The sequence below is a fragment of the Podarcis cretensis genome, assembly GCF_951804945.1.
Source record: "Podarcis cretensis genome assembly, chromosome: 10".
Lineage (NCBI taxonomy): Eukaryota > Metazoa > Chordata > Lepidosauria > Squamata > Lacertidae > Podarcis > Podarcis cretensis.
The window spans coordinates 58,333,558-58,359,120 of NC_137179.1; the positions used below are offsets into that span (position 1 = coordinate 58,333,558).

The 25,563-nt window shown below is 41.8% G+C and overlaps 2 protein-coding genes across 8 annotated transcripts in view; one reads left to right on the forward strand and one right to left on the reverse strand.

Moving 5' to 3' along the window:
* Window positions 1-14,091, forward strand: part of LOC307225975 (uncharacterized protein) — a 217,368-nt gene extending 203,277 nt beyond the window's left edge. The window contains exon 4 of the transcript XR_013843195.1: window positions 13,991-14,091. The gene's annotated coding sequence lies outside the window, so the exon portion shown is untranslated. The remainder of the gene's footprint in view (window positions 1-13,990) is intronic.
* The window catches only part of CADPS2 (calcium dependent secretion activator 2), a 350,035-nt gene that overhangs the window by 177,738 nt on the left and 146,734 nt on the right, over window positions 1-25,563 (reverse strand). For all 7 annotated transcript variants that reach the window (XM_079994071.1, XM_079994070.1, XM_079994069.1 and 4 more), the window contains exon 7: window positions 5,573-5,684. In XM_079994071.1, coding sequence (XP_079850197.1) covers window positions 5,573-5,684 — 112 coding nt within the window. The remainder of the gene's footprint in view (window positions 1-5,572; window positions 5,685-25,563) is intronic.

A 25,563-nucleotide genomic window follows, 5' to 3' on the forward strand; every position in this document is an offset into this window, starting at 1 on the left:
AATTTTTTCTTACCTGCACTGATGATAGTTATTGTTTGGATGGGGGGCTTTTATCCCTTTCCACAGTCACACAATCAATCAATCAATCAGTAGCTGAACTGGGTTCCACACAGTCACAAAAACAAATTAACCGAAAAAGCCTCAAAAACAAAAATGCAAAATAGATAGCAAAAGCAAAAACGCCACACTTAATCCATTCCGGAAGTCCATTTGACTTCCGAAATGTTCAAAAACCAAGGCACAGCTTCTGATTGGTGCAGGTGCCCTGGAAACAATAGCTGACAGCCGCATCGGATGTTCGGCTTCTGAAAAACGTTCAAAAACTGGAACACTTACTTCCGGGTTTTCAGCGTTTGAGAACCAAAGCGTTTGAGAACCAAGGTACCACTGTATATACTTACTATGTATGCTGTTAAAGTGAAGCTAAAGGTCTTATGATATTTGCCAACAATGGTGGATTTGAAGCAGTTTATACACTAGGGAGGAGCAAAGAATGAAGAGGGAGTAACTCATACTATTGGTTTGTGCTTTAAGAACTGAGATGCGGAATTAAACACATCTCATCCATACGGATAATTTCCCAGTCTGGAATCACAGAGCACACAGAACTCACTGTGAGATGTATATGTCTGTGCACATTTCACAAGAAATAAGGAAAATGGGTTGCTCACTGCTTCTGTTTTGTACACAATGCTATAATATATGAACTGTCTTCCAAAGGATACCTGCACAGAAGCCTTTCTTGCCCCCAGTATAATTATTTGCCGACAACTGGATGTTCTAAAGTAATATTTCACATGCCCCATGAAAATACCACACTGCATAAGTGGATTTTGGGCTAACATCATATTGAGTACGTTTCTGAGCACAATTCAAAGTGTTAGTGCTGACCTTTAAAGACCTAAACAGTCTCGGCCCAGTATAGCTGAAGGAGCATCTCCACCCCTATCATTCTACCCGGACATGGATGTCCAGTTCCGAGGGTCTTCTGGCAGTTCCCTCACTGTGAGAAGCGAGGTTACAGGGAACCAGGCAGAGAGCCTTCTCTGTAGTGGCGCCCTCCCTGTGGAATGCCTTCCCGTCAGATGTCAAGGAGATAAACAGCTATCTGACTTTTAGAAGACCTCTGAAGGCAGCACTTGTTTAGGGAAGTTCTTAATGTTCGATGTTTTATCATGTTTTTAATATTCTGTTAGGGGCCGCCCAGAGTGGCTGGGGTATAAAGAAATAAATAATAACAACAACATTTATTATTATTATTATTGAGGGGGAATGTAAACGGTGAACACCAAATTGGTTCTGCTCCAATTCTTTTCTGCCATGCAGATGGGCAGGTGATTAACGGGAACTTATAATGATCAAGTCAAGGAAAGTTCGTATTATTGTTTTGAGCCATCATGACAGAAACATAAAATACATATGTGTGAAACAGAAAAAGAAGACCAATCAATTGAATCGACAGGATTTAAAATATTCATTTAGTTAAAAACTCCCCTTAACATTTATTACTGATCTGATTCAATGATCAGACACTTTTGTTAATAACATCTGAACAATAGGATGAAACTCGGGTCATTGTCTTCCAACAAAGGTAAAAAATGTAAGGTAGAGGACCCCTGGATGGTTAAGTCCAGTCAAAGGCGACTATGGGGTACGGCACTCATCTCACTTTCAGGCCAAGGGAGCCAGCATTTGTCCACAAACAGCATTCCAGGTCATGTGACCAGCATGACTAAATCGCTTCTGGCGCAATGGGACACCAAGACAGATGGCAGAGCGCATGGAAACGCCGTTTACCTTCCTTCCTTCCGCCCCCCCAATTTTTCAAATTGATTTTCCACATTTATATCAAATATAACATATAAAAAACACCAAACAAAACATCTTACAATACTAAAAGAAAAAAAGAAAAAGAAAAAAGAATAAAAGCAGTCATTACTTCCAAAATCCAAGTTAACTTTCATTGTAGTCTGACTTCCTCGATTCCCCCCAAGTGAATTTCATTGTGACACCTTTGTAACAGTTCTCCAAAATCCTCTTTCTAATACAATTAACTCATTTACGCTGTTTACCTTCCTGCTGAATTGGTACCTATTTATCTACTTGCACTGGCGTGCTTTCAAACTGCTAGGTTGGCAGAAGCTGGGACAGAGCAACAGGAGTTTACTCTGTAGTGTGGATTCAAACTGCCGACCTTCTGATTGGCAATCCCAAGAGGCTCAATGGTTTAGACCACAGCACCACCTACTCCCTTTCTTCCAAAAATGACTGTATGGATCTTATCACTCATCTGCCCCTTATCAGATGGGATCAACAAGCAAAATGAGTATCTTTTAAACTTTCCGCCTCTTATTCATTTCAGACTCCCATATTCATTGTCTATTATTTTCATTACCTTTCTTACCATAGTGAATGCAATCTCTTCCATCTCTCAATCTCTTCCCATCAAATAGCCTTATATTGGTAATGCCATAAATAAGGAATGGAGAACTCTGTTTGTTGTTGGACTCCAATTCCCAGCAGTGCCAGGGATGATGGGAATTGGAGTCAAATAACATTACATATACAATTGATTTGTATATTACAAATCAAATGATATTACAATTGATTCTATTGCAACAAGTAATCAAAAGTAATGATTTACATCTCTTTTTTTAGTCACATTTCCTTAGTCAAGCAAATTTTCAGCCACACACTTCTGAAGCAAATCTAGTACCCAAGCCTTAGCTAAAGCATTAGTATTATTTATTTGCCAGTGATAACAATGCTTAGAGATGATGATGATGATGATGATGATTTACTGCCCTATATCCACAGGTCTCAAGGTGGTTACAACATAAAATCACAATATAAAAACGCAAAATACACACAAAAAAGAATAAAAACAAAAAAGTCCAATAAGGCATTTGTAATGGTTCTAGGGGTTGCTCGTGCGTAAGTCGTCGCCACACCTGGCTGAGTTACCTGGGTGAACCCTATTCTGTCCGGACAGCCACTCACCCGTGGCTGTCTCAGTCGCTGGCAGAATCCGTCAGTGGGCGTTTCTTGAACTTCTTCCAGCAAAGAAGCTCTTTGACGCCTAGTCTCCGCCTACTCTCCCTGCGCGGAAGCCTTCTGCGCAGGGAGGGTGTGGGCAGCGGAGGACCCGTGCTCTCCCCGCTGGTCTCTGGCGAGGAGTCATGGAGCCACCTCGCCGATTCCCCCATCTGCCCCCCTTCTCCACTGGTGCTACACTGATTTCCTTCCCCAAAAGATGGGCTGCTTCTCTCCCTCCTGGGACGCTCTCTGTAATCCCTCTGGAGCCCTCCCTCTCCCTCTGGCTCTGATGGCAGTTCCCTGACAGCATTGGATGGCAGCCAGCCAAGTGTTGGAACGATTAAGAAATATTCAAACTGGCTTTGCAACTTGTATTTTGCACACAGATCGGAAGTTGTGACATAATTTACTGTAGAACAGGTAAGTGTGTTGAAAACATAGTTCTGATTAAAGTGTAGAAGCATCTTTTCAAAATGACGCATGATGAATTAGGCTAGGCTTTCCCTACTTACAATGGGACTCGCTTGTCTGGAATGAAGTTCAGAATTTTGAAGATTTACCACTGAATGCCTATAGAGATTTCACAGATAATAATAAAAAAGGCATAATTCAAATCACTAAGTGGTGCAGCACTGCGAGGAAATAAAGGTAACACTTTTCAGCGCAGGGAGAAAAGCAGGGACTTTCATTAGGTGACTTGTCATTAGGAGCCACTGGGCTCCGAGGAACTCAAATGAATTTTTATTGCTGTAAAAGAAATTTCCAGATAAAAAGCTATCCATTAATGTGCAACAGCTAAGATCGCATCATTAAACCATTACATGGACACAATGTTCCGAAGTAGAATATCACAGCTCAACTCTTCCTTTTTGATAGTTAGAAGTGGGCAATAAACCTCACAAATTCATGAGAGGAAATGTCAGGAGCGTCTGTGTTGCCTTTGCTGTCGAAATCCAGCCATTCCTGGGAAATTCAGACACTCTCTTCTCTTTTTCTTTGTTTAGAGCAAGAACAGGGAGGGGGTGGCCCAGGAAGGGCTCTGGGGCAGGCCAGAGAAGGCTGGAGGATTGTATTTTGCCCCTGGATCTGCGGTTCCCCATCTCTGCACTAAGAAAACTCCCCTTTTCCTTTGTAAACTCAACTGAATGAATCCTCTTTTTTAAAAAATTGTTGTTGTTGTTTAGTCGTTTAGTCGTGTCCAACTCTTCGTGACCCCCTGGACCAGAGCACGCCAGGTACTTCTGTCTGCCTCCCGCAGTCTGGTCAAACTCATGCTGGTAGCGTCGCGAACACTATTCAACAATCTCGTCCTCTGTCGTCCCCTTCTCTTTGTGCTCTCCATCTTTCCCAACATCAGGGTCTTTTCCAGGGAGTCTTCTCTTCTCATGAGGTGGCCAAAGTATTGGAGCCTCAGCTTCAGGATCTGTCCTTCCAGTGAGCACTCAGGGCTGATTTCCTTCAGAATGGATAGGTTTGATCTTCTTGCAGTCCATGGGACTCTCAAGAGTCTCCTCCAGCACCAGAATTCAAAAGCATCAATTCTTCGTCGATCAGCCTTCTTTATGGTCCAGCTCTCACTTCCATACATCACTACTGGGAAAACCATAGAAATACCATGTACCTATCTATCGAGAATGCTTTCTCACTGGCAGATTCACACTATGGATCTCCTTGCCACTGGAAAGAATCGAACCCTGCTGCGAAGCATCCTTTGTTTTTAGCAGGCACAGCTAAGCTGGCATAGGATGATAAATAACACATCATTTTAATACAGTCGTAGCTTGGGAACCAAATGCCTTGGCATTCATACGCTTTGGCTCCCGAACGCCGCAAACCCAGAAGTGAGTGTTCCGGTTTGCAGGTGTTCTTTTGGAACCCGAATGTCTGGCGCGGTTTCTGTGGCTTCCCATTGGCTGCAGGAGCTTCCTGCAGCCAATCAGAAGACGCACCTTGGTTTCCGAAAATTTTGGAAGTCAAACGGACTTCCGGAACAGATTCCGTTCGAATTACTAGATACAATGATATTTGAGACATCTTATTCTACCACCTTTTGTGATATTGGTGGAGTTTTGTTTCTCTTTGAATATGGCATCACAAACTACCCAGACACTTCAGAATAGAGACTGGATTAAAGCCCACACACTGGTTGCTGAATAGAGATTGTCTCGGATGTGCCATAACGTTGAGGTAATAACTTTATCTTTGTGTCTCAAACTCTCACCAAAATAAAAGGCTTCCAATAGTCAGCATTAAACAACAGTGGAAGCTTAAAATCAGCAATTAACACCAGGTTGTCTTTTACCCATTGAAAGGTCTGTCTTTAGCTTCTTACCCTTGTATGGTAACAGAAAGTCAAACTGCAAACACAGAATGCTTAAAGCGTATGTATCACCAAGGTCGCAAATAAAGGGTAGTTTCACTTGAGCACCATGGTTGAAAACTGATCAACATTCAGGGGGTTCAGCTCCCCCAAAGCCTCCAGTCATCACGCCCTCTATCAGCATCTTAAACTCTTGAAAATTATGTGAGCGCTTACCCTTCCTAGCTCCTTATCTTCCAGTGCCAGGACCCCGGTACATTCTGTGAAAAGTTTCACTTTGACGACAGGCCGTGGATGTGTGGTGGTGAAATCCCCTTGAGTTCCCCATCTGCAACAAAATAAATGACAATATTCAAATTCCAAATGCATTAAAAAGCAAGCGTTGTGGCGGCAGCAATCTCTCGAGGCCCCTGTAAGCAAGCACAGCATTTGTACTTCCCTACAGAGTTGCTACCTCCATCTGAAAACTCAAGTTCCCAAGATGGAAGAGCTTTCACAATTCTCCTATATTGGTTCTGTAATTAAAAATCATCCAATGTGGCAGATGGCATAATGAAAGATTAACTATATTCGGGGAGTTTGTAGCACGAAGCAGATGGACTTCTACAAATTTATGTTTGGGTAAGTTTGTATTTGTCCCATTAAAATAAACCGAAGGTGGTTAAGATTAATGGAATGGCATTGAACTTGCTTTTCAAGCTTCTTATACAATTGTCTAGTGCAACCCAAGTGTGTTCTTAACTCAGGATCCTGGCGAACACTACATGTGGGCTAATAGTGGTGTAATGCATAAATGTACACAGCGGATTCCACAGCACAGGAGCTGCAGAATCAAATTATCTGCATTTGCTGTTGATCTCCCTGCAAGGAAACACCCCCCCCCCAACTGATTTGCAGCAGCTGGCCTAGAGGCCAGACTTTTTCGGGTGGTAGATGGGGAAATCAAATAAACAATCAAAATTTATGGGTTGACATGGTCAGGGACTTCTGGGCTAGGGTGCTGATTGCTGTTCTTAAAACTGCTGAGCATTGTTTTGTTTTATTGTTAGTGTGCTGCGGGAGTTTTGTACTGCTCTTATGGTGGGCTTTTCGGAGGGGTTACATGTTGTGCAGAACATTAACATCTTATAACATGTCACAGAATCATAGAATGGTAGATCTGGAAGAGACCAGAGGGGTCTAATTGAACCCTCTGAACTGCAGGCTTCTTTTGCCTGAAGTGGGGCTTGAACCCATAACCCTGAAATTAAGAGTCTCAAACTCTACCAACTGAGCTATCCCAGTGGTGTAATACATTTATTAAGTTTAAATAATAATAATATTCCTGTAATGTCCCAGGCAAAGTTGACACCCCTCCCCGCACCCATCACAACACTACACACTGTGGAGTGTGTAGTGTCCACATTACATGCAAACATAAGGCATAAATCAATGCATGGCAATGCCTGGACAACTCTTTGATGACACCCAACCTATTATAAAACACATCTTCAATGGTAGCGCACAACATGGGAGCAGAAGAGTTAATGCAGTGCCTGTAGCTGCTATGGCAGGATAACAACAACAACAACAGCAACAATTTATTATTTATACCCCACCCATCTAGCCGGCCCTACCCAGCCACTCTAGGAGGCTTCCAACAGGATATTAAAAACACAATAAAAGATCAAACATTAAAAACTTCCCTAAACAGGGCTGCCTTCAGATGTCTTCTAAAAGTCATATAGTTGTTTATTTCCCTGACATCTAATGGGAGGGCGTTACACAGGGTGGGTGCCACTACTGAGAAGACACTCTGCCTGGTTCCCTGTAACCTCACTTCTCGTAGTGAGGGAACCGCCAGGAGGCCCTCAGAGCTGGACCACAGTGTCTGGGCTGAACGATGGGGATGGAAACGCTCCTTCAGGTATCCTGGGCCAAGGCTTACACAGAAGACCCAGTGAATTGCAAAAGCCACATGCTAACAGGATTCTATCTGTGCAACAAGAGACACCAGTTGTCACGAGGGTCTGGTTGGGGAGGAGTGGCTCCTTAGTCAGAATTCTCACATGGTAGATTCCCCATGCCAAAATTTCCTGCTGATACACCCAATTGTCTTGATTTTTCACAATGAAAAAGTCATCTATATTAAACAATAGGGTTGCTCCTGAGGCTGCATTTTTCCCCAGATTTTGATTTAGAAATATTTTTTATTTACTCACTGAAGTTATTAATTGCCCCAAAGCTCCTGTTCTCTGGGCATCCTAGAAGAATTCTCAAATGAAATAAAGATTACTGACTAATACACCACACAACAGGCACCAATACTACAAGCTTCAAAATTCCTGGGCATAAACCAAACCTGTCAAAAGACAGCAAAACTGGATTGCAAACATCAGATTGTAAAAAACCCGGGACGTTCGTGCAATTGACAATATAGTCAATATTATCACCTTCAGTCTGACCCTTAGTCCTCACAAATCGGAGTTTGTGTCTGCCTTTAGCACAGAGCTTCTGCCTTGCAATTCCGCTGTCATGGGATGCAATATGTCAACTGTTGTTAATGGTGCAATACATCAACTGTAAAAGTTACTTATCATGTCCTAGTCTGAATGCGACCTTTCTGTTACCAAGACCACAAACTTACAGTACCTTCCTAAAGTAAGCAAAAGCATGCGCTGCTATAACAACTGGATTCTCTTCCCTTCCATTAGTTACACAATTGTGCCAATTTCACAGCGAGCTTTACATAAACATGCAATTTTTGATTAAGGCTTTGATGTTTTGGAGATAGCAGAAGTTATGTTCCATGGCTTCTGCCAGGAGGGCAGAAAAGGGTCATTTAACTTCTGACAGAATTGTTACCTCTTACAACTGATCCACTGAAACTCTGTCAAAGATAGCCTAAGCGTTTATTTTATGAAGCTACGCAAGCATTAGATGCCAGAAGAAATATTTTCTACTCATATCCTTGACTCTACCTCTGCCTTTTGTGCCTGCTAGGAAAACCTAACTTCTATTTACTTAAAATATTCATCTTATATCTTTTGGCTGCTCACAGGGCCCCCAAGGCAGGTTTGGGTTAGTTTAAAATTTATTTATTTTGTTTTGCAGATTTATAAACCTCAAAGCTACGAAAGTGGTGTGCAATAAGTTAAAAAACAAAAGATGCAGACTCAGTAAACTAAAAGCAGTAAAACAATTTCTACAATTCAATTCAGTAAAATGAATGGGTAAAGCCTTCTTCAACAAACACAACTTCAGCGGCTATCTGAATATCAAGATAGTTTGTTCTTGACTACTACTCTATTCTGAACTTAAAAATGGAAAGCGTAATGCTGGTGGGTCAACAAAAGAGGTTTAAAGACTCTCTCAAGGCAATTCTAAAAAATAAAAGTAGTATAAACACCGACAACTGGGAAACACTGGCCTGAGAAAGCTCCAATTGGAAAACAGCCTTTACCAAAACTGCCATGGGCTTTGAAGACACTCGAACACAGGACGAAAGGGAGAAACGTGCTAAGAGGAAGACACACTTGGCAAACCCTCACTGTGATCAACTACCACCTGGAAACCAATGTCCCCACTGTAGAAGGATGTGTGGGTCCAGAATTGGCCTCCACAGTCACTTACGGACTCACTGATTAAACCGTGCTTATGGAAGACTATCTTACTGGGCTACAAGTGATTGCCAAAAAAGAAGGAACAATATCAAGATGCTAGGTGCTTGTGTAGTTCCAATTGGTATCGAATTCAAGAGGGCTGAAGCTGCAACAATTAAAGTCTGGTTTCTAGTACAAACCGCCTTCATATTGGATCCATCTAGCTCGGCACTGCTTGCAGTGACTGGCAGTTAACCGCCAAGATTTCAGACAGGGCACATTCCCAAGGCTACCTGAAGATGCTGGGGTTTGAACCTGGGATGTGGTGTGTGCAAAGCAGTGGCTCTACCACTTGGTGAACTTCATCCATAGGATTTTGAAGATGGCAAGCTGTGATGGCCTGGGAATCGGATTCAGAGGCTGAACCTGAGGAATCCCAGCCTGCACAGGAGTCCCTGCCTCCAGGACCGGCTGAGCCGGGGCTGGGGCTTGAACCTGAAGGGCCCTCATCTGTGCCGGATCCTCAGGAGCAGACACCAGCTGAGTCTGCTCTGGCCCCTGAGGTGATGGAGGACCCATTGCCTGCAGGTGCTCCACTCTCAGCCCTGTCAGGGGAAGGTGAGGTTGCCTCTGGGTCTGGTAACCCTCCAGCCTCTCCTGAGCTTCAGAGGCTCAGGGCAGAGAGGCGGAGGGAACTAAGTTCCCGCAGGAGGAGTGCTCACCTCCAGGCCAGGAGAGGTGAGTGACCTGTGGACCGGGGCTTCAGTCTTGACGGACAGCCCCCATACCACATCCTCGACCTTGGACTGGACTCGGACCATGCTGCACGGTAACCCCCCGGAACCACACAAGCGTTGGAACATGGGAGTCCTCTTGGAGCTTAATACAGTGCCAGGGGTTGCCTTTATCATCCTGAGTTGGGTGATAACAGTCAATGTTGGCAACAACTTTCCAGGATTTCAGACAGGGGAACTTTCTGTCCTTTTCCAGGGACTGAAATCTGGGACCTTCAGTGTGCAACAAGTGTGAGCTGTCACTGAGTTAATGCTCCTCCCTGGAGCTGAGCAACTGGGTATCTAATTCAGCTTACCTAAGCGACTCCCCCAAGATGCTAGGCTAAGTATTCTCCAAAGGACCCTAGGGGGCATCACATCACTAAAGCCAATTAATAATTTTCAAGCCTTTTATCATGCAAATTTAAACAGTAAGTGCACTTGGAAACAAGGAAGAGAACATTATTATGTAGGAAAGAAATGAAGATAGAAACAATTCAAAGAAACGCTAGTAAGATAATACACTTCAGGAAGTCATTTCATGTATAAAAAGAATTCATTTTTAAAAATGATTAAGTATTCATTTCAGAGGGAGAGAGAGAGAGAGAGAGAAATTACAATTGCAGATTGCCTAAGGGCATCTCCAGCCTGTCACTGTTTGGCAGGAAATATTCAAGTGCACACCGTAAATTTTGGTTTGTGCAGTTAAAATGAACTAAAAGGCTCTGTTGTCCTTGTGCAACAAATCCACTTTAAAATAGCTTTTTTTCTTTTTGCAGTTAGGAAAGTGGTGGGAAAATGCATTGGAAATAAGGAATGAACAAATGATTAATGGTAAGACATCTAAACACCTTACAAGCAAATCAGAAGGAACGCTTGCTGCTGCTGAACTTCCCTACAAAAATATCAGATTGGTTGCTCAAACAAGACCAGGTACCAGCTAAGCTCTGCAAGACTTGTACAAGCAACTCGGAATGAATGCTTCTCAGATAGGGGGTATGGAGGAGACGTTATCTTTTGCACCCTTGAGATGTAAAGGTGCGTAGCATGATACAGAGTTGTGACCACGTGGCTGACTTGAGTCTACATCCTATCCCCCAGATCTCTGCATAATATCTACCCGGATGTGTGACATTACATTGACACATGTGACCACATGCTTACTGCCCCCCAAACCACTTCAGTGGCTGCTGTATGTGAAAGAGAGGTTGGGGAGAGATAAATGATGGCTTGGAAGACTTGTTGCATTGTCTGTTTTAACTACACATCACTGGGAGACATAGGAAATATATGGGGTGGCAGTGGTTACATGTGTTGTGCAGCAATGTGAAGGCCTGGGGGAAACATCTCTCCCCCTCCCTATTTTTAATGCCTCAAATCATAGCAAAAAATTCCAAATGTAGATGTTTGTATGCTGCATAACCTGGGCCTTCATTCTTAGAGGGCTCCGATTTTAATATGGAGCCTGACCAGTCCCGGCAGAGTCAAAATCATGTGACAAACTACATTTCTGGCTTGTCAACCATTTCCTAAAGAACAGAGCAGCCCTCGGTAACATAGACTTTAGCCTGTCTTAGACCATTAATGTAGTATGACAACCTTATTTGTAGATTTAATCAGCTAAAGTTGTGGAAAACATTTGTACGTGTTTTCAATTTATGCATTTTGATTCACCCTGCCCCCAACCCCCGAGCACCTAGCCATCTGTGAGCTATCGTAAGGTGAATTGACTTCTGTTGCAGGGAACAGGTGCCTTGGAGACAAAATACTGCAATCTCTTACTCTGGGATAGAGCAATTACGGCATGTCAGTCACTGCAGATTTAATACTTATATAGTCCTGACATGTTATTGGCAGTGAGGGGGAAAACAACCCAAACGCCAGCTTTGCGTCTCAAAAATACAGCACCTTTAGCAAGCTAATGGAAGGGAGTGGGAAATTTTTGGAGGAAATGGGAAAAGTCATTACAATCAAGTCTTGGAATTGCATCTCAAAAATGAAAAAGGGAAAGGGGGGGGGGAGAGAGAGAATGGAAAGTGAGCCTACACAATCCCAACAGAATACACACATGCAAACTGAGCAGGCATCTACCTTCACAAAATGAATCAATTTTTGTGCCATTGTTTACCAATGAAAGACTAATGTCTGCAAGTATGCAAAATACACATACATCAAGGGAGGGGAAACTCAGGTCTGGAGGGGGGGCAAACGTGGCCCCTTTTCAGGCTTCGGAGACTCGGCTTCTTCCCCCCAATGGTATATAATACTGTTTTGTAATTTATGACTTTTATAATTTATGATAATTTAGAATTTAAATGTATTTTCATGTAATATTTGATACTTCCAGCTGATGAAGGTGAATACATCAAAACAGGGCCCTATCCTGGTTTCTAATCCATAATTCACTTCTGCTCTATGATTGAAACTGAGTCTCCATCTGCAAGCTGTTAAATTATAAGGATCAACATTATTGTTGAGTGAAAAAGAAAAAAATCTTTGTAACGAATTATTATGTTATACATATCTTTTTGAGTTTGAGTTTGTAATCTCTATTAGAGTTTGTAATCTCTATTTGAGTTTGTAATCCTTATCAGAATACATACTTTTGAATGGATTAGTTTTTGTTACTATTGACTATTGATTTGTGAGTATGGACCACTCCCACTATTGAAACTTACATTGGCCTGAGTTCTTGGTGTGCTTTTTTCTTCCACCGCTTTGGTCGTACATAAGAAGGACAAAGCTAAGAGAGTTGCTTACCATTTAAAGAGTCTTTAATGATCACAGCAAAAGAACAAAGCAGCCATTCTCGGAATGAAGATGTTCCCAATTAAGGTTTCCACCCACTTCCCCCTCTAATGACTTCCATGCCTTGCAACCTGATCTCGCAACCACTGTGCTTTTTGAGTAGCCACCTTATCTGCTCTACATGACCTTGGACTGATAGGCTGGAGCTCTCTCTCTTCCTGTTCTTCTTCACTTTGCTGTTCATGCCCCAGGTTCATCCCAACTTTTGTCTTCAGAACTATGCCCCTCTGCAAACCACTGTTCCAAATCTATACTGCTCCACTGCTCCTGGGCAGCTTCAGGATCCTGGTCAGGAGCAGAGAGAAGGGGAGGCTCCCACTATTCCTCATCAGAGCAGGACTCCTCAGCCTGGTCTCTGACACCCCTCCAGGCTACTTTATCTAGCCCTCAGGACTGTCTATGGGCCATACCCTGCACTGGTTTTGCTCTGCAATTTCCTCTAGTGACTCTGCCTGCCTGGATTGTGTCCTTGAACTGTGATAAGACTTCTTGCTTGCTTGGATGAAGGGTGGAGAGTCGTGTGTCCGAATGCATCCACCGCCGGAATGCAGTCCCAAGGCGGCTGCCCATGAAGCTAGCAAGAGGTCTTCTCACAGCTCAAGGATGCAATCCAGTGATGTAGTCATAGTGAAAATCAATCCCCACCCCTGATGTCTAGATGCCCTGCTGGGTTGCAGGGACCTCAAGGATCACTGGAACCAATTTCTGCTTCTTTTCATTCATCCTGATATTTTGGAAGGGCACATGTTTGTGTAAACAGTTGATTTCCAGTTGCTATAGCAGAACCAAGAAAGGGAATCCAGCATGGATGTGTGCAAAGAGAAGTATGTTGAGCTAAGAAGGGTGGAGGGCAAGGATCCCACTCTAGCAGGGTCTTCAAATGTATGTATATCGTTTGCTCCACGTGACTTGCTACTTTCCTCCCCAAGGAACGACTAGCAAAGCATCACACTTAGGTAGGATGTATGTAGAATGCTTTCAGTAGTGAGAAATACTCTGTAAAACATTAACTACTGCTTTTATGCTGCCCTCCACACCTGACACTGGGAAGAATCCCATTTTTTTTGGGGGGGGGGAGTTGATGTGTCTGGGTATGGAGCACACACACAGAGAACACATCCAGGGTTCCCCGAGACATGCAACTCATCCTCAGTAAATCCTCCCTGCCCATCATAATGTGGTGACAGGCATTTTGCTAATACACAGCAGGAGCAGGAGCACATGGCAAAGTATGTGGGATGTAGATAGGGTCATGTTATTCTGACTAATCCCAAAGGCACAGTGACAGGGCCAAAGTTACGCAGTGAGCTACGCGGCTGAAAAGATCTGAATGTGGGCACAACACTTGCACAACACTTCTAAATAATTGCCAACCTAGCAGTTCGAAAGCACGTCAAAGTGCAAGTAGATAAATAGGTACCACTCTGGTGGGAAGGTAAACGGCGTTTCCATGAGCTGTTTCAGTTCTCCAGAAGCGGCTTAGTCATGCTGGCCACATGACCTGGAAGCTGTACGCTGGCTCCCTTGGCCAGTAAAGCGAGATGAGTGCCGCAACCCCAGAGTCGTCCATGACTGGACCTGATGGTCAGGGGTCCCTTTACCTTTACCTAGAGATCCCAATTGTTTTATTTAATGTTTTTACAGATACAAAGTGCAATTATGCCACATTCCCCACTTCCCTTCAACCTTACCATTTTTATTTTTATTTTTAAAAAATCAAGTTCTCATTGTCCAAGGCTTCTGGACAGCTATAATAATATGTCAGAACCAAAATGTGAACTAATTATTCTGAAATTTGCTGTACTGAATTCTGCCTACCTATCACAACAGGGAAGGAACTGGCAGAACCTGCCAAAGTCTCCTCCTTTCCTTCCCTCCTCATCTTTCTGCTGCAGATCTTCTGAAGGAGTTGCTTTTAATGCAATGCGTCCAAAAGTTATTCCCTTGTCTCTGCAATGTACAACTAATTCTCATTTTCAACAGCTTAGCAATTCTGATAGATGTTCCAAATAAATTATTTAATCCAATTTTACACAGAATCTTTCGGTCGAATGCAGGGTAATAAAGAAACATTCTTTTAAAACTCATGTCAAAATGGAACTCAGATCAGTAATACGTACAAGCAAGCTGCATCCAGATTAATTAAATTTCAACATGAAGATTTATTACTTGTGAGTTTCCATTAAAATCTCCTCTGTCCTTACATTTGCAGGAATCATGTGGCACATATGTCCATGTAAGCAACGCATACAAAAATAATGTACTGTTTCAAGTATTATTTACTTACACTCTTGAAAATGACACAAATGTAACAGCTGCAATGTTTGCTGTAGTGGGTAATTTTATTTTAGTGACATCTGCAAGTACTTTGTCCATAAAGGTAACTCAATTTTGCAGAGACTATTAAAAAAAATCAAACTATCAAGATCAATGTTAAATAAGATTCAATACTTTGGGATTTGGTTAGCAACGGCAATCAGAAATGCGTATTTTTGTAACGAAAACAACACGTAGAGAGAAAAAAGCCTGGCAAGCTGAAAATTGTTATTGTAAAAGGAACAACACAAAGCACAACTCTTTAATTTAAGACGTTGATGAAGATGTTATGAAAGATTAAGACTGAGAATCTCTCTTTTGAATAGAGATGGCCACTGAAAGTTGCGTGTCAAGGTCCCCAGGGCCACCCCAATAACTCACACATCACACAGAATTTTTGTTTAAGGTTTTTGGCATAATTTTGGCCACAACTTTATTAAAATACAAAAATGTGAGTAGTTGCTTAGGCATTGCTTGCGACTATCTGCCCCCACTATGGGGGACAGACTGACATTCCGCACAATGCGAAAGTCAGAAAAGGGGAATACACTTGGGGGTAGCGACGGAGCAGAGAACCTGCCCTCAGCCCTCCCCAAATGCAACCAGGAGCTCATTGCTATGGCCCGAGCCCCCTTGACAGAGTGGACAAGCAATAGTTAGCCCCTGATTCCTTTAACAGAATCCCTTGCAGCAGCAGCATTAGAGGGGCAGGCACAGCCAATCCATGCCCCTCAACCAACCAAACCATAAACCAATGCCTAACCGCGAACCTTACAAGTTGTGACGATTTGCTACGCAGTAGGCAAAAACCAAATGGCCCCAGCCAATCAGCCAGATGGACAAAATTCCTACCAGGCCCCTGCTCCAAAGAAGACGACCCCATGACAGGCATAGCAAGGTCAAAGTGAACAACCCTATTCTAGGGAGGGAGGGATGGGCAATCTGATGCACGGGCGAAAAGAGGAAGCCCTAGCCTCATGCAGGGAGTTTAAGCATTTCTGGCTGTCAGTCAACAAATGGCAACATTAACTTCTTCCCAACAACAAGGGAAGCCCCAATCGCATCAGTGGCCAATGATCAATTAGTCCACCCCCAACTTTGGAGTGTCCTGGCGGCCCCCACCGCAACACGTGCTCTCCATGAAGGAGGAAATGCTATGTCAAAGAGGGATGGCAGCAGGGTAGAATGGGGGTATACAATATAGGAAGCCTTCTGCAGGCAAAACTAAAAAATGGCAAAAGAAGAAATAGGAAAAAGAACACACAGGTATTGGGGTATCTTTGCGGTGGGTCAACACACACAAGAACGACATAGTCTGGTATAACCAAGTGGAAGGAGCTCAAATTTCCTCTCTTTTCCAGCAGCTGTAAAGAGCTTCTGTCTGCACATTTTGTTATTAAACATTTACAGCAATAAAAATTTAAATGGTCAAGAAATCCTATGGACATTACTGTGCAAAGCTCCATGGCTAACAATGTCAAGAACTGCCAAGAGGAAAATGCTAAGGAGTTGGCTGTTCAAGCAACAGGGAAACCTGATAGCATGTAAGCAAAAGAGAAAAACAGTAACTGCTTTAGACAACTAAGATTCAAGGAAAGTGTTTTTTAAAGTGAGGCTTTGTGGAAAAGGTCACTGTCTGTGTTGGTGTCCTTTTGAAAGCATAAAGAAATAGAAAACTGCTAACAGAAGAGAAAAAAAGAATACAAATGTTCCACAAATAGCAACAAACATTTAAGTTGGCCGACAACAAGGGGAGAAACTAACTCAGTTCACTTTTAAATAAAGGATTCCTGGACCAATATGCAAACTGAAACACAACTACTTTTAAAATCCACGTTTCTTTGAATTTTGTGATGTAGTTTTCCAGCCCAAAAGTGCACAGGAGGACACATATCAGTGAAAACGATGTCTACAGGTACATTACATTAGGGAAACAGCTAGCAAGGAATCACCTATTGTAGCAGAAATGCACACCAATCTGTAAAGTAAATATTGCAAATTGATGGGGAAATAGGGCAAACAGAAGAAACTGAGAGAACCTGAATTTGACAGAATAATAATAATAATAATAATAATAATAATAATAATTTTATTATTTGTACCCCACCCATCCGTTTTTAAAACTGACTTAAAAAGATAACCTCTCTGAGATATATATATGAAGCTTTAATACAAGTACTTATAAAAATTGCAGATGGCAAGCATCATTTTAAGAGGAACTGACCTTTCCCCTCACAAAGGAGGCATCACCTTAGAAGAGACATTCCCTCCTTGGACACAGGTGCATTACCTAAAACACACATTTCTTGCTTCAGAAGCACAGTTTTTACCGGTTTGCAAATTTAAATGGATGGAGTAACAGACTGATTTCGACGATTCAAGACATTTTAATTGATTAATTGGATCGCTTCCCTACTCATGTGTCATCCATCAGACTCTCAGCAGGGAATAACAATTAGAGAAATGTAGAGAAATGTTCTTAACGTGAAGAGGATCTGATTTCTAACATTAGTGATAAAAATCCCTTTGCACTGGAAATGGCAAGTAAAGCAGCTCGTGATGCTTTACTTTGTATACATGATCTTCTAACACTTGGCGCTTATCAGCACATCACTTATGCCTCTGATTATTCTCCAGATTAAAGGTAAAGGGACCCCTGACCATTAGGTCCAGTCATGAACGACTCTGGGGTTCCAGCGCTCATCTTGCTTTACTGGCCGAGGGAGCCGGCGTACAGCTTCCGGGTCATGTGGCCAGCATGACTAAGCCGCTTCTGGTGAACCAGAGCAGCGCACGGAAACGCCGTTTACCTTCCCGCCGGAACGGTACCTATTTATCTACTTGCACTTTGACGTGCTTTCATACTGCTAGGTTGGCAGGAGCAGGGACCGAGCAATGGGAGCTCACCCCGTCGCGGGGATTCGAACCGCCGACCTTCTGATCAGCAAGCCCTGGGCTCTGTGGTTTAACCCACAGCGCCACCTGCGTCCCATTTACATCATGGTAAAAATGACACTGAAACACCTTCATATGGCAACTAAGAGGCTATTTCCACCTGCCTTGCCCCACCTCCAGCCCGAGGAACGTTCAGAATGGAGTTGCAACCATGGGCATTATGTAAACGTGCATTTTAATGAGTTGAATAGAGTGAAAGATTGAGAGTCATGGGTGTGTGGAGCAAGGGGGCTGGCTCCTGCAGGCTGAGGCACGACGGCTCCCCCTGAACTTTTGAGGGGAGAAGTCCCCCTCAATGTTCAGAGGGCACCACGTGTGACATCAGGACATCGCATGACATTGCACATGGGCCCCCTCGATCCTCTGGAGAAGAGGGCACCTCTGGTGTGGAGATTGTGTATATGAACTTAACAGTGCTTAATCTATCTTTTGGCTTTTATTTTGTTAATACTGTTTTATAGATTATAAATGTCTTGATTTGTTAATCTTTTTTTAAAATATTTTTTATTGCTCAATTTCCACATAACAAATTATCAAACAGTATAATCGCCTAATCGCCTGCATAATTCCCCCCTCCCCCCACCAAGTACCTCCCTCAGCTCCTCTCCCTGATTTCGCTGCACATATTTTCTCTGCATATTATAAAATTATATATATCCTTACATATCTGTCCATCATGTTATCAACAATAAATTTGTGTATGTTTATTCAAAACCTGCCAAGGAGTCCAGTTCATTTTGCTGTATTTTTAAATAATTTGTGAAAAATTCCCATTCCTCCTTGAAGTCACAGTTGTCCTAGTCTCGCAATCTGTATGTCAATTTAGCCAGTTCTGCATAGTTCATCAGTTTCTCTTGCCACTGTTCTTTTGTCGGGGTTTCCTCATTCTTCCATCCTTGAGCTATCAAGAATCTTGCTGCTGTTGTAGCATACATAAATGTTGTTGTTGTTGTTGTTTAGTCGTTTAGTCCTCTCCGACTTTTGCGAACCCATGGACCAGAGCACGCCAGGCCCTCCTGTCTTCCACTGCCTCCCGCAGTTTGGTCAAACTCATGCTGGTAGCTTCGAGAACACTATCCAACCCTCTCGTCCTCTGTCGTCCCCTTCTCCTTATGGCCTCCATCTTTCCCAACATCAGGGTCTTTTCCAGGGAGTCTTCTCTTCTCATGAGGTGGCCAAAGTATTGGAGCCTCAGCTTCCAGTGAGCACTCAGGGCTGATTTCCTTCAGAATGGATAGGTTTGATCTTCTTGCAGTCCATGGGACTCTCAAGAGTCTCCTCCAGCACCAGAATTCAAAAGCATCAATTCTTCAGCAATCAGCTTTCTTTATGGTCCAGCTCTCACTTCCATACATCACTACTGGGAAAATCATAGCTTTAACTATACAGACCATGGTTGGCAAGGTGATGTCTCTGATTTTTAAAATGCTGGCATACATAAATCAGTACCTTATTTTCCTTGGCAGGTCTTGTCCTACAATCGCTAACAAAATGCTTCTGGTTTTTTTACAGATGTCATTTTAAACATTTTCTTCAATTCATTATATATCATTTGCCAATTTTTAAAAACTTCTTTACATTCCCACCACATATGATAAAAAGTCCCTTCTTTTTCTTTACATTTCCAACAAATGTTAGAGCCAGTTTTATACATTTTTGCTATCCTTACTGGTGTTATATACCATCTATACATAATTTTCATATAATTTTCTTTCAGAAGGGAACAATCTGTAGATTTGTTAATCTTATAATGTGACTTTTGCTTTAATTGTGATGGTCAGCTGATTTTTCAGTTGTTGTTTGTTAACAGTGTTTACAGATTGTAATTGTTTTACTGACAGAATCAAAGAGTTGGAAGGGATAATCTGAGGTCCAGCGCTGTGGGCCTTCTGGCAGTTCCCTCACTGCGAGAAGCAAAGTTACGGGGAACCAGACAGAGGGCCTTCTCGGTAGTGGTGCCAGCCCTGTGGAACGCCCTCCCATCAGATGTCAAAGAATAAACAACCATATGACATTTAGAAGACATCTGAAGGCAGCCCTGTTCAGGGAAGTTTTTAATAACTGATGTTTTAATGTATTTTTAATCTTTTGTTGGAAGCCGCCCAGAGTGGCTGGGGAAACCCAGCCAGATGGCTGGGATAGAAATAATAAATTTTATTATTTTTATTTTTATTTTTATTTTTATTTTTATTTAGTCCAAACCCCTGCAATGCAGGAACATGCAGCTGTCCTGTTTTAATTATTCTATATGATTTATGCCAAATGCTCTATTATGTTCTGTCATGTTATTGTGAGTTATTGCTTGTAAGCCGCTTTGGGATTCATTTGAATGAAAAACGGCGTAGAAATATAACCAATCAATCAAATCAATGAACTATATTTGTTTACATGGGCTCTACGCTCTTATTAAAGCCCAGTTTACCTGAAGAGAAACAACTGGTCACACTGCTTGCTCTGGGCTCCAATAAAGCATTTGGCTAGTTCCTGCCTGCCCCTTCTGTCGGATAGCCAATTTCTGTTGGGAGTACAACTCCATAATCCTTGTCCATTGGTCATACTGGCTTGGTCTGATGGCTCAAACAATATGGCTGCTCATGGCAGTGGTGGACAATGTCGCCCATGGAGAAACTGCAATGTTGTGCACCATTGTGCACTCCAGATTATGAGAAGCGTTGCGATCAGTGAGTCACTTCCCTACTCCAACTCTATCGTTTATCATCCACCTCTTTTTGCTCTGTCACCCTCATTTGGCTCCCTCCACCTTCTCTCCTCCTGTCATCCTCCTCTTGTTCTCCCCCCTCATTTATCTCTCTCTCTCTGCTCTCTACCAGATGGGACCTTCATGTGTAGTTCCTTGGCCAGATGTTCTTCAGTGATAGGCTGAACATGGCTGCAGTCATTAACACTCTTGGGTGAATGAAAATGTGGAAGAAGAAATTGCAGGCCATGTTTTGAAGAAAACGTGGCCTAAAAATGGGCTCCTTTTATTTCTGTTCACCAATTCACTTGGACTTGTTCTAGGTATTTTTGCAATCTGATTCTTGTGTTTTGGCTGTATCAACTATTCTCCTCCCTTGACTCTGTGTGCCTTCAAACTCTTTGCCTTGCTTCTTGTGCACTGCTTAGGGAGTGACTTTTAAACATATACCACAAAAGCCTAGAATTCTATGGCGGCATAAAACTAAACAGCTGTACAATCTTGGCAAAGCTTTTCCATAATTGTATTTCCCTGCTAGAAAAGGCATAATCTGTTGAATTTCTGCCTGCCATACAATGCTTAAAGGGAGAAGAAAACTGTTTTCCCCCAGTGCCAGCCCTAAACCAAAATCTAGTTTGCCATCCTCTGCCCAGTTACCTGTGCTAAGCCTCATTAAACATGGAGATAATTATTTCTGAGTAGACATACAATGCATATCTGGTTTTTAGCTCCTGCAGAACAGGACTTGCCTACGCATCATTGCAGACTTTTCATATTTTCATTTTGCGGGGAGAAGGGATTCTTTAATGTCCACCCACACGTACTGTGTTGTAGTATTTGCAGAAAGTAATTTCTAGGGACTACCTGATCTCAGATGAGCAAACTGCAGGAAAGATGCATCCTGGTTGCTAGGGGGAAAGAAAGAACAAACTACGGAGATTTCAAGGACTAGAAAATAAGACAAGCAGGGGAAGTGCACAAAAATAGAAGAGGAAACAACAGCTCTTTAGGACTCCAGCGATTCCTATTGTCAGCTATCCAAACAACTTGCTTATCATTCACAGCTCTCTGAATTCGCTCACCAATACACTCTCTCACACACAAACACATAACAAACAACAAATGTACAGTCTGTGACCCCCTAGCTATGGGTGCATCTAGCCTAACTTAGAAAGCTAAAATTCACATTTATTTATCTGCCTAATTTTGCTTCTTCCCACCATTAGTCAGCCCCAAAGGGAATGCAGCCATTGTGTTGAAAAAGGTTATAATTTATATTAGCTTTCCGAAGCCATTTTGAACATTTCAACATTCAGCTGTTCCTGTACTATTTTCCCGAATGCTGCTCTCCAGTTATATTAACAGAGGCAACCTGTCCCTCACTTGACACTTCAGTTGCCACTAAAGGGAAAGTAATCACAGAAGCATGAATAACCTGCATAAAACAAGAGGCCCCCCACTCAAGGGAAGAGCTTATGAGCCCCACATGCAGAAGATTCCAAGTTCAATCTTTGGAATCTTTGCTTCTAAGGACCTCTGAGAGCAGCTGAGCAAGACCTGCTTCAGTAAGAGTAGAGAATACTGTGATAAAGAAGGACAAGCCGAAGTGCTAAAAGACATCTAAAACATAGGAGACACAGAAATTCAGGATGGGGATGTATGATTTAACAGGCAATGAAATATGGACTATATTACTCAGATTTGGTGAAACTCTTTTTTAAAAAAAAGATAAATAAAAAAGGAGGGGGAGGAAAGAGAGAAGCTTGTCACAAGATCAGGAGTAATACAATCTGGAAATATGTTAAATTAATTGATGAGAAGCCATTTTGAACTTTTTGAGTGACGAAAGAGGAAGGTTGGACCCAGAAGGGAAAAAAATACCATTTAGCAGAGCAGCACCAAAACCTGAAATTTTAATTACAGCCAGAAACATTTATTGGTGGGTTTATATTAAATAATATAAAGAATGGTCGTACTAACAATTGACAGAAAGGGTTGGGGAAGTACTGTTCTTTTATCTCTATTTCTTTTTTTTCTCTCTTTCTTTTCTGTTTTTTCCTCTTATTTTTTCCGATTCTCTTGATATTTTCATTTATACTATTCTTTCATAAATGAGTTTGGATTTTATTGTTTAATATGTTTAAAAAAACCTTTAATAAAATCAACATAAAAAATAAAACTGGAAAAAGCTGTTTCTGAAACATTTGAATAAAGTTTCAGTCTACAGTAATTTTAATACAGTGGTCGATATCCTATCTATGTGCTTAGAAAACTTCCTAAGGGGTTTTCGTGTTTGTTTTGAACAAGTGCCTGCTTTGTAGCTGTCGTCTGGGAGCTTGTTGACTACAATTTTCCAATTGTTTTACAGGGGCCATTAGGGAGAAGGAAAAACTTTTATCGGTCTTTCTTAAAACACATGTGCAAAAGACCCTGGATGACATTTTAACAGCTGAGAGAGGCCTCTGAAGAAAATTGCGCAACCCAGAGGTCAATCACATCAACCAAATAAACACTTCATTATCTACCCGTACGCCAACTTTTCTACTTCAAATGATAGGTGGCATCATCAAGTCCTTTTGCTGATTGTACTCTCCAAATATTACCTGGAATAAGTGGATCGTACAATTAGAAGATGTTCAGTGGATAAGTAGGCTTTGTCAGGACTAATTATGGAGTGTTAATTATAAACTGGTTGCACATGCTGAACCTCCCCAGTTCACCCTCCTGCTAACCTAGAAAAGGCGCATCTTGAGTTTAGAAAAACATTTATATCAGAGGGGGTTTTTTAGACTGGAGAAACATCAGTTGCACCGTTCACACATACTGTAAACACACTGAGTGCAAACATATTATTAGACTGCAAACCTATTCTCTCTTGTAACCAAATAGTGCCTTGGTTATCAAATCTTAATAAAAAAACTTTTGGCTTCACATGTTATCCTCTAATGGACAAGAATCTTAATCAGAGTATAAAGCTTGACTCTGGTCTGAATTCGTTTAAGGTAAGATTCCAAACTAAAGGTAATGGAGGGATAACCGCAGCATCTCTGGTCAGCGGAAAACATGAAAAAATTGCACTGGTTAACTGTACAATACGCAAGTTAGCCCCATCCCTTTCGCCATTCACATTGTCTCTGGTGGTGGTACCCCAAGAACAACTTCTGAAACATTTCAACATTCAGACAGCATGGCAAGTGAGAACATAGGAGCGGGATTTAAGTTAAATAAGCAGAAAACTAAGGTATTGGGGAAAAACTTGACAGTTACAGAGTCAGAACGGTTTCAGAAAGAGACAGAGTTGAACGTGGCTAAAAAAGTAAAATACCTAGGGGTAAATATAACAGCAAAAAATCTGAGTCTATTTAAAGATAATTATGAGAAATGCTGGGCAGAAATTAAGAGAGACTTAGAAAGTTGGACAAGATTGAAACTTTCCTTGTTAGGCCGAACTGCTGCTGTAAAGATGAATGTATTGCCGAAAATGCTTTTCTTATTTCAAACATTACAGATTGTGGACAAAACAGAGTGTTTCCGGAAGTGGCAGAGAGATATTTCTAAATTTGTCTGGCAGGGCAAAAAGCCCAGAATTAAGTTTAAGATATTAACTGATGCGAAAGAAAGAGGGGGCTTTGCCCTGCCAGACTTAAGGCTGTACTATGAATCAGCAGCTTTTTGCTGGTTGAAAGATTGGCTGCTTCTCGAAGACACTGATGTACTAGATCTGGAAGGTTTTGGCAATGCGTTTGGTTGGCATGCATATTTATGGTATGACAAGGTTAAGATCAATAAGAATTTCAAGAACCATATTGTCAGAAAAGCAGTGTTTAATGTCTGGACAAAATACAAAGACTCATTGGAAAACAAAACTCCAAGGTGGCTTTCACCATTGGAAGCTAAGGCCCGGAAAAGACTCAGTATGGAGGCCAAATGGCCGAAGTATTGGGAAATATTAGAAAAAGATGGAGATAATTGGAAATTGCAGAGTCAGGAGAAAATGAAAGACAAAGTGCGAGATTGGTTACATTATGCTCAGATTAAAGAAGTTTTTAAACTTGATAAAAAATTAGGATTCCAGGTGGAAAAATCAAAGTTAGAAACGGAACTGTTAGAGCCTAAGACTAAGGTACTCTCAAGAATGTATAACTTGCTGTTAAAATGGAACACACAAGATGAAATGGTTAAATCGGCTATGATAAAGTGGGCACAGGACATTGGGTATAATATTATGTTTGAGGACTGGGAAAAGTTATGGACCATTGGGCTGAATTTCACTGCATGTAATGCTTTGAAAGAAAATGTAATGAAAATGATATATAGATGGTACATGACCCCAGTCAAACTTGCAAAAATATACCACTTGTCTGATAATAAGTGTTGGAAATGCAGGGAAAGTGAAGGAACGTTCTTTCACCTCTGGTGGACTTGCCCTAGGGTTAAGGCCTTCTGGGAAATGATATACAATGAGCTGAAAAAGGTATTTAAGTATACCTTCCCTAAGAAACCAGAGGCCTTCCTTTTGGGCATCGTTGACCAGAGGGTGCTAAGGAATGACCGAACATTTTTTATGTATGCAACAATAGCAGCAAGGATACTCATTGCGAAGCACTGGAAAACCCAAGATCTACCCACACTGGAAGAATGGCAGATGCAACTGATAGACTATATGGAACTGGCTGAGATGACTGGCAGAATTCGAGACCTGGGAGAGGAGACGGTGGAAGAAGATTGGAAGAAATTTAAGGACTATTTGCAAAAATATTGTAAACTGTATGAATGTTAAGGAGGATGCTTGATCACAAACAACTTGGCACCATTGAATTAGATAAACTGAACTATGAAGATAAGCTAAATTTAGGAAAAAATCAACTTTTAGATAATGATTAGGCTAAACTAAAAAGTTTTAAAAAGTCAAATGAATATATCTAAAATTTAAGATATAACATTGGAAAATTAGATAAGGTGGGGACAAGGTGATAAATTGTTGAATTAATTTTTATATTTTGGAACGTAGGAGAGGGAGATGTGAGGAAGTCCAAAAAGGATAAGAAAATATGTTATGAAATGTGATGTTTTTTG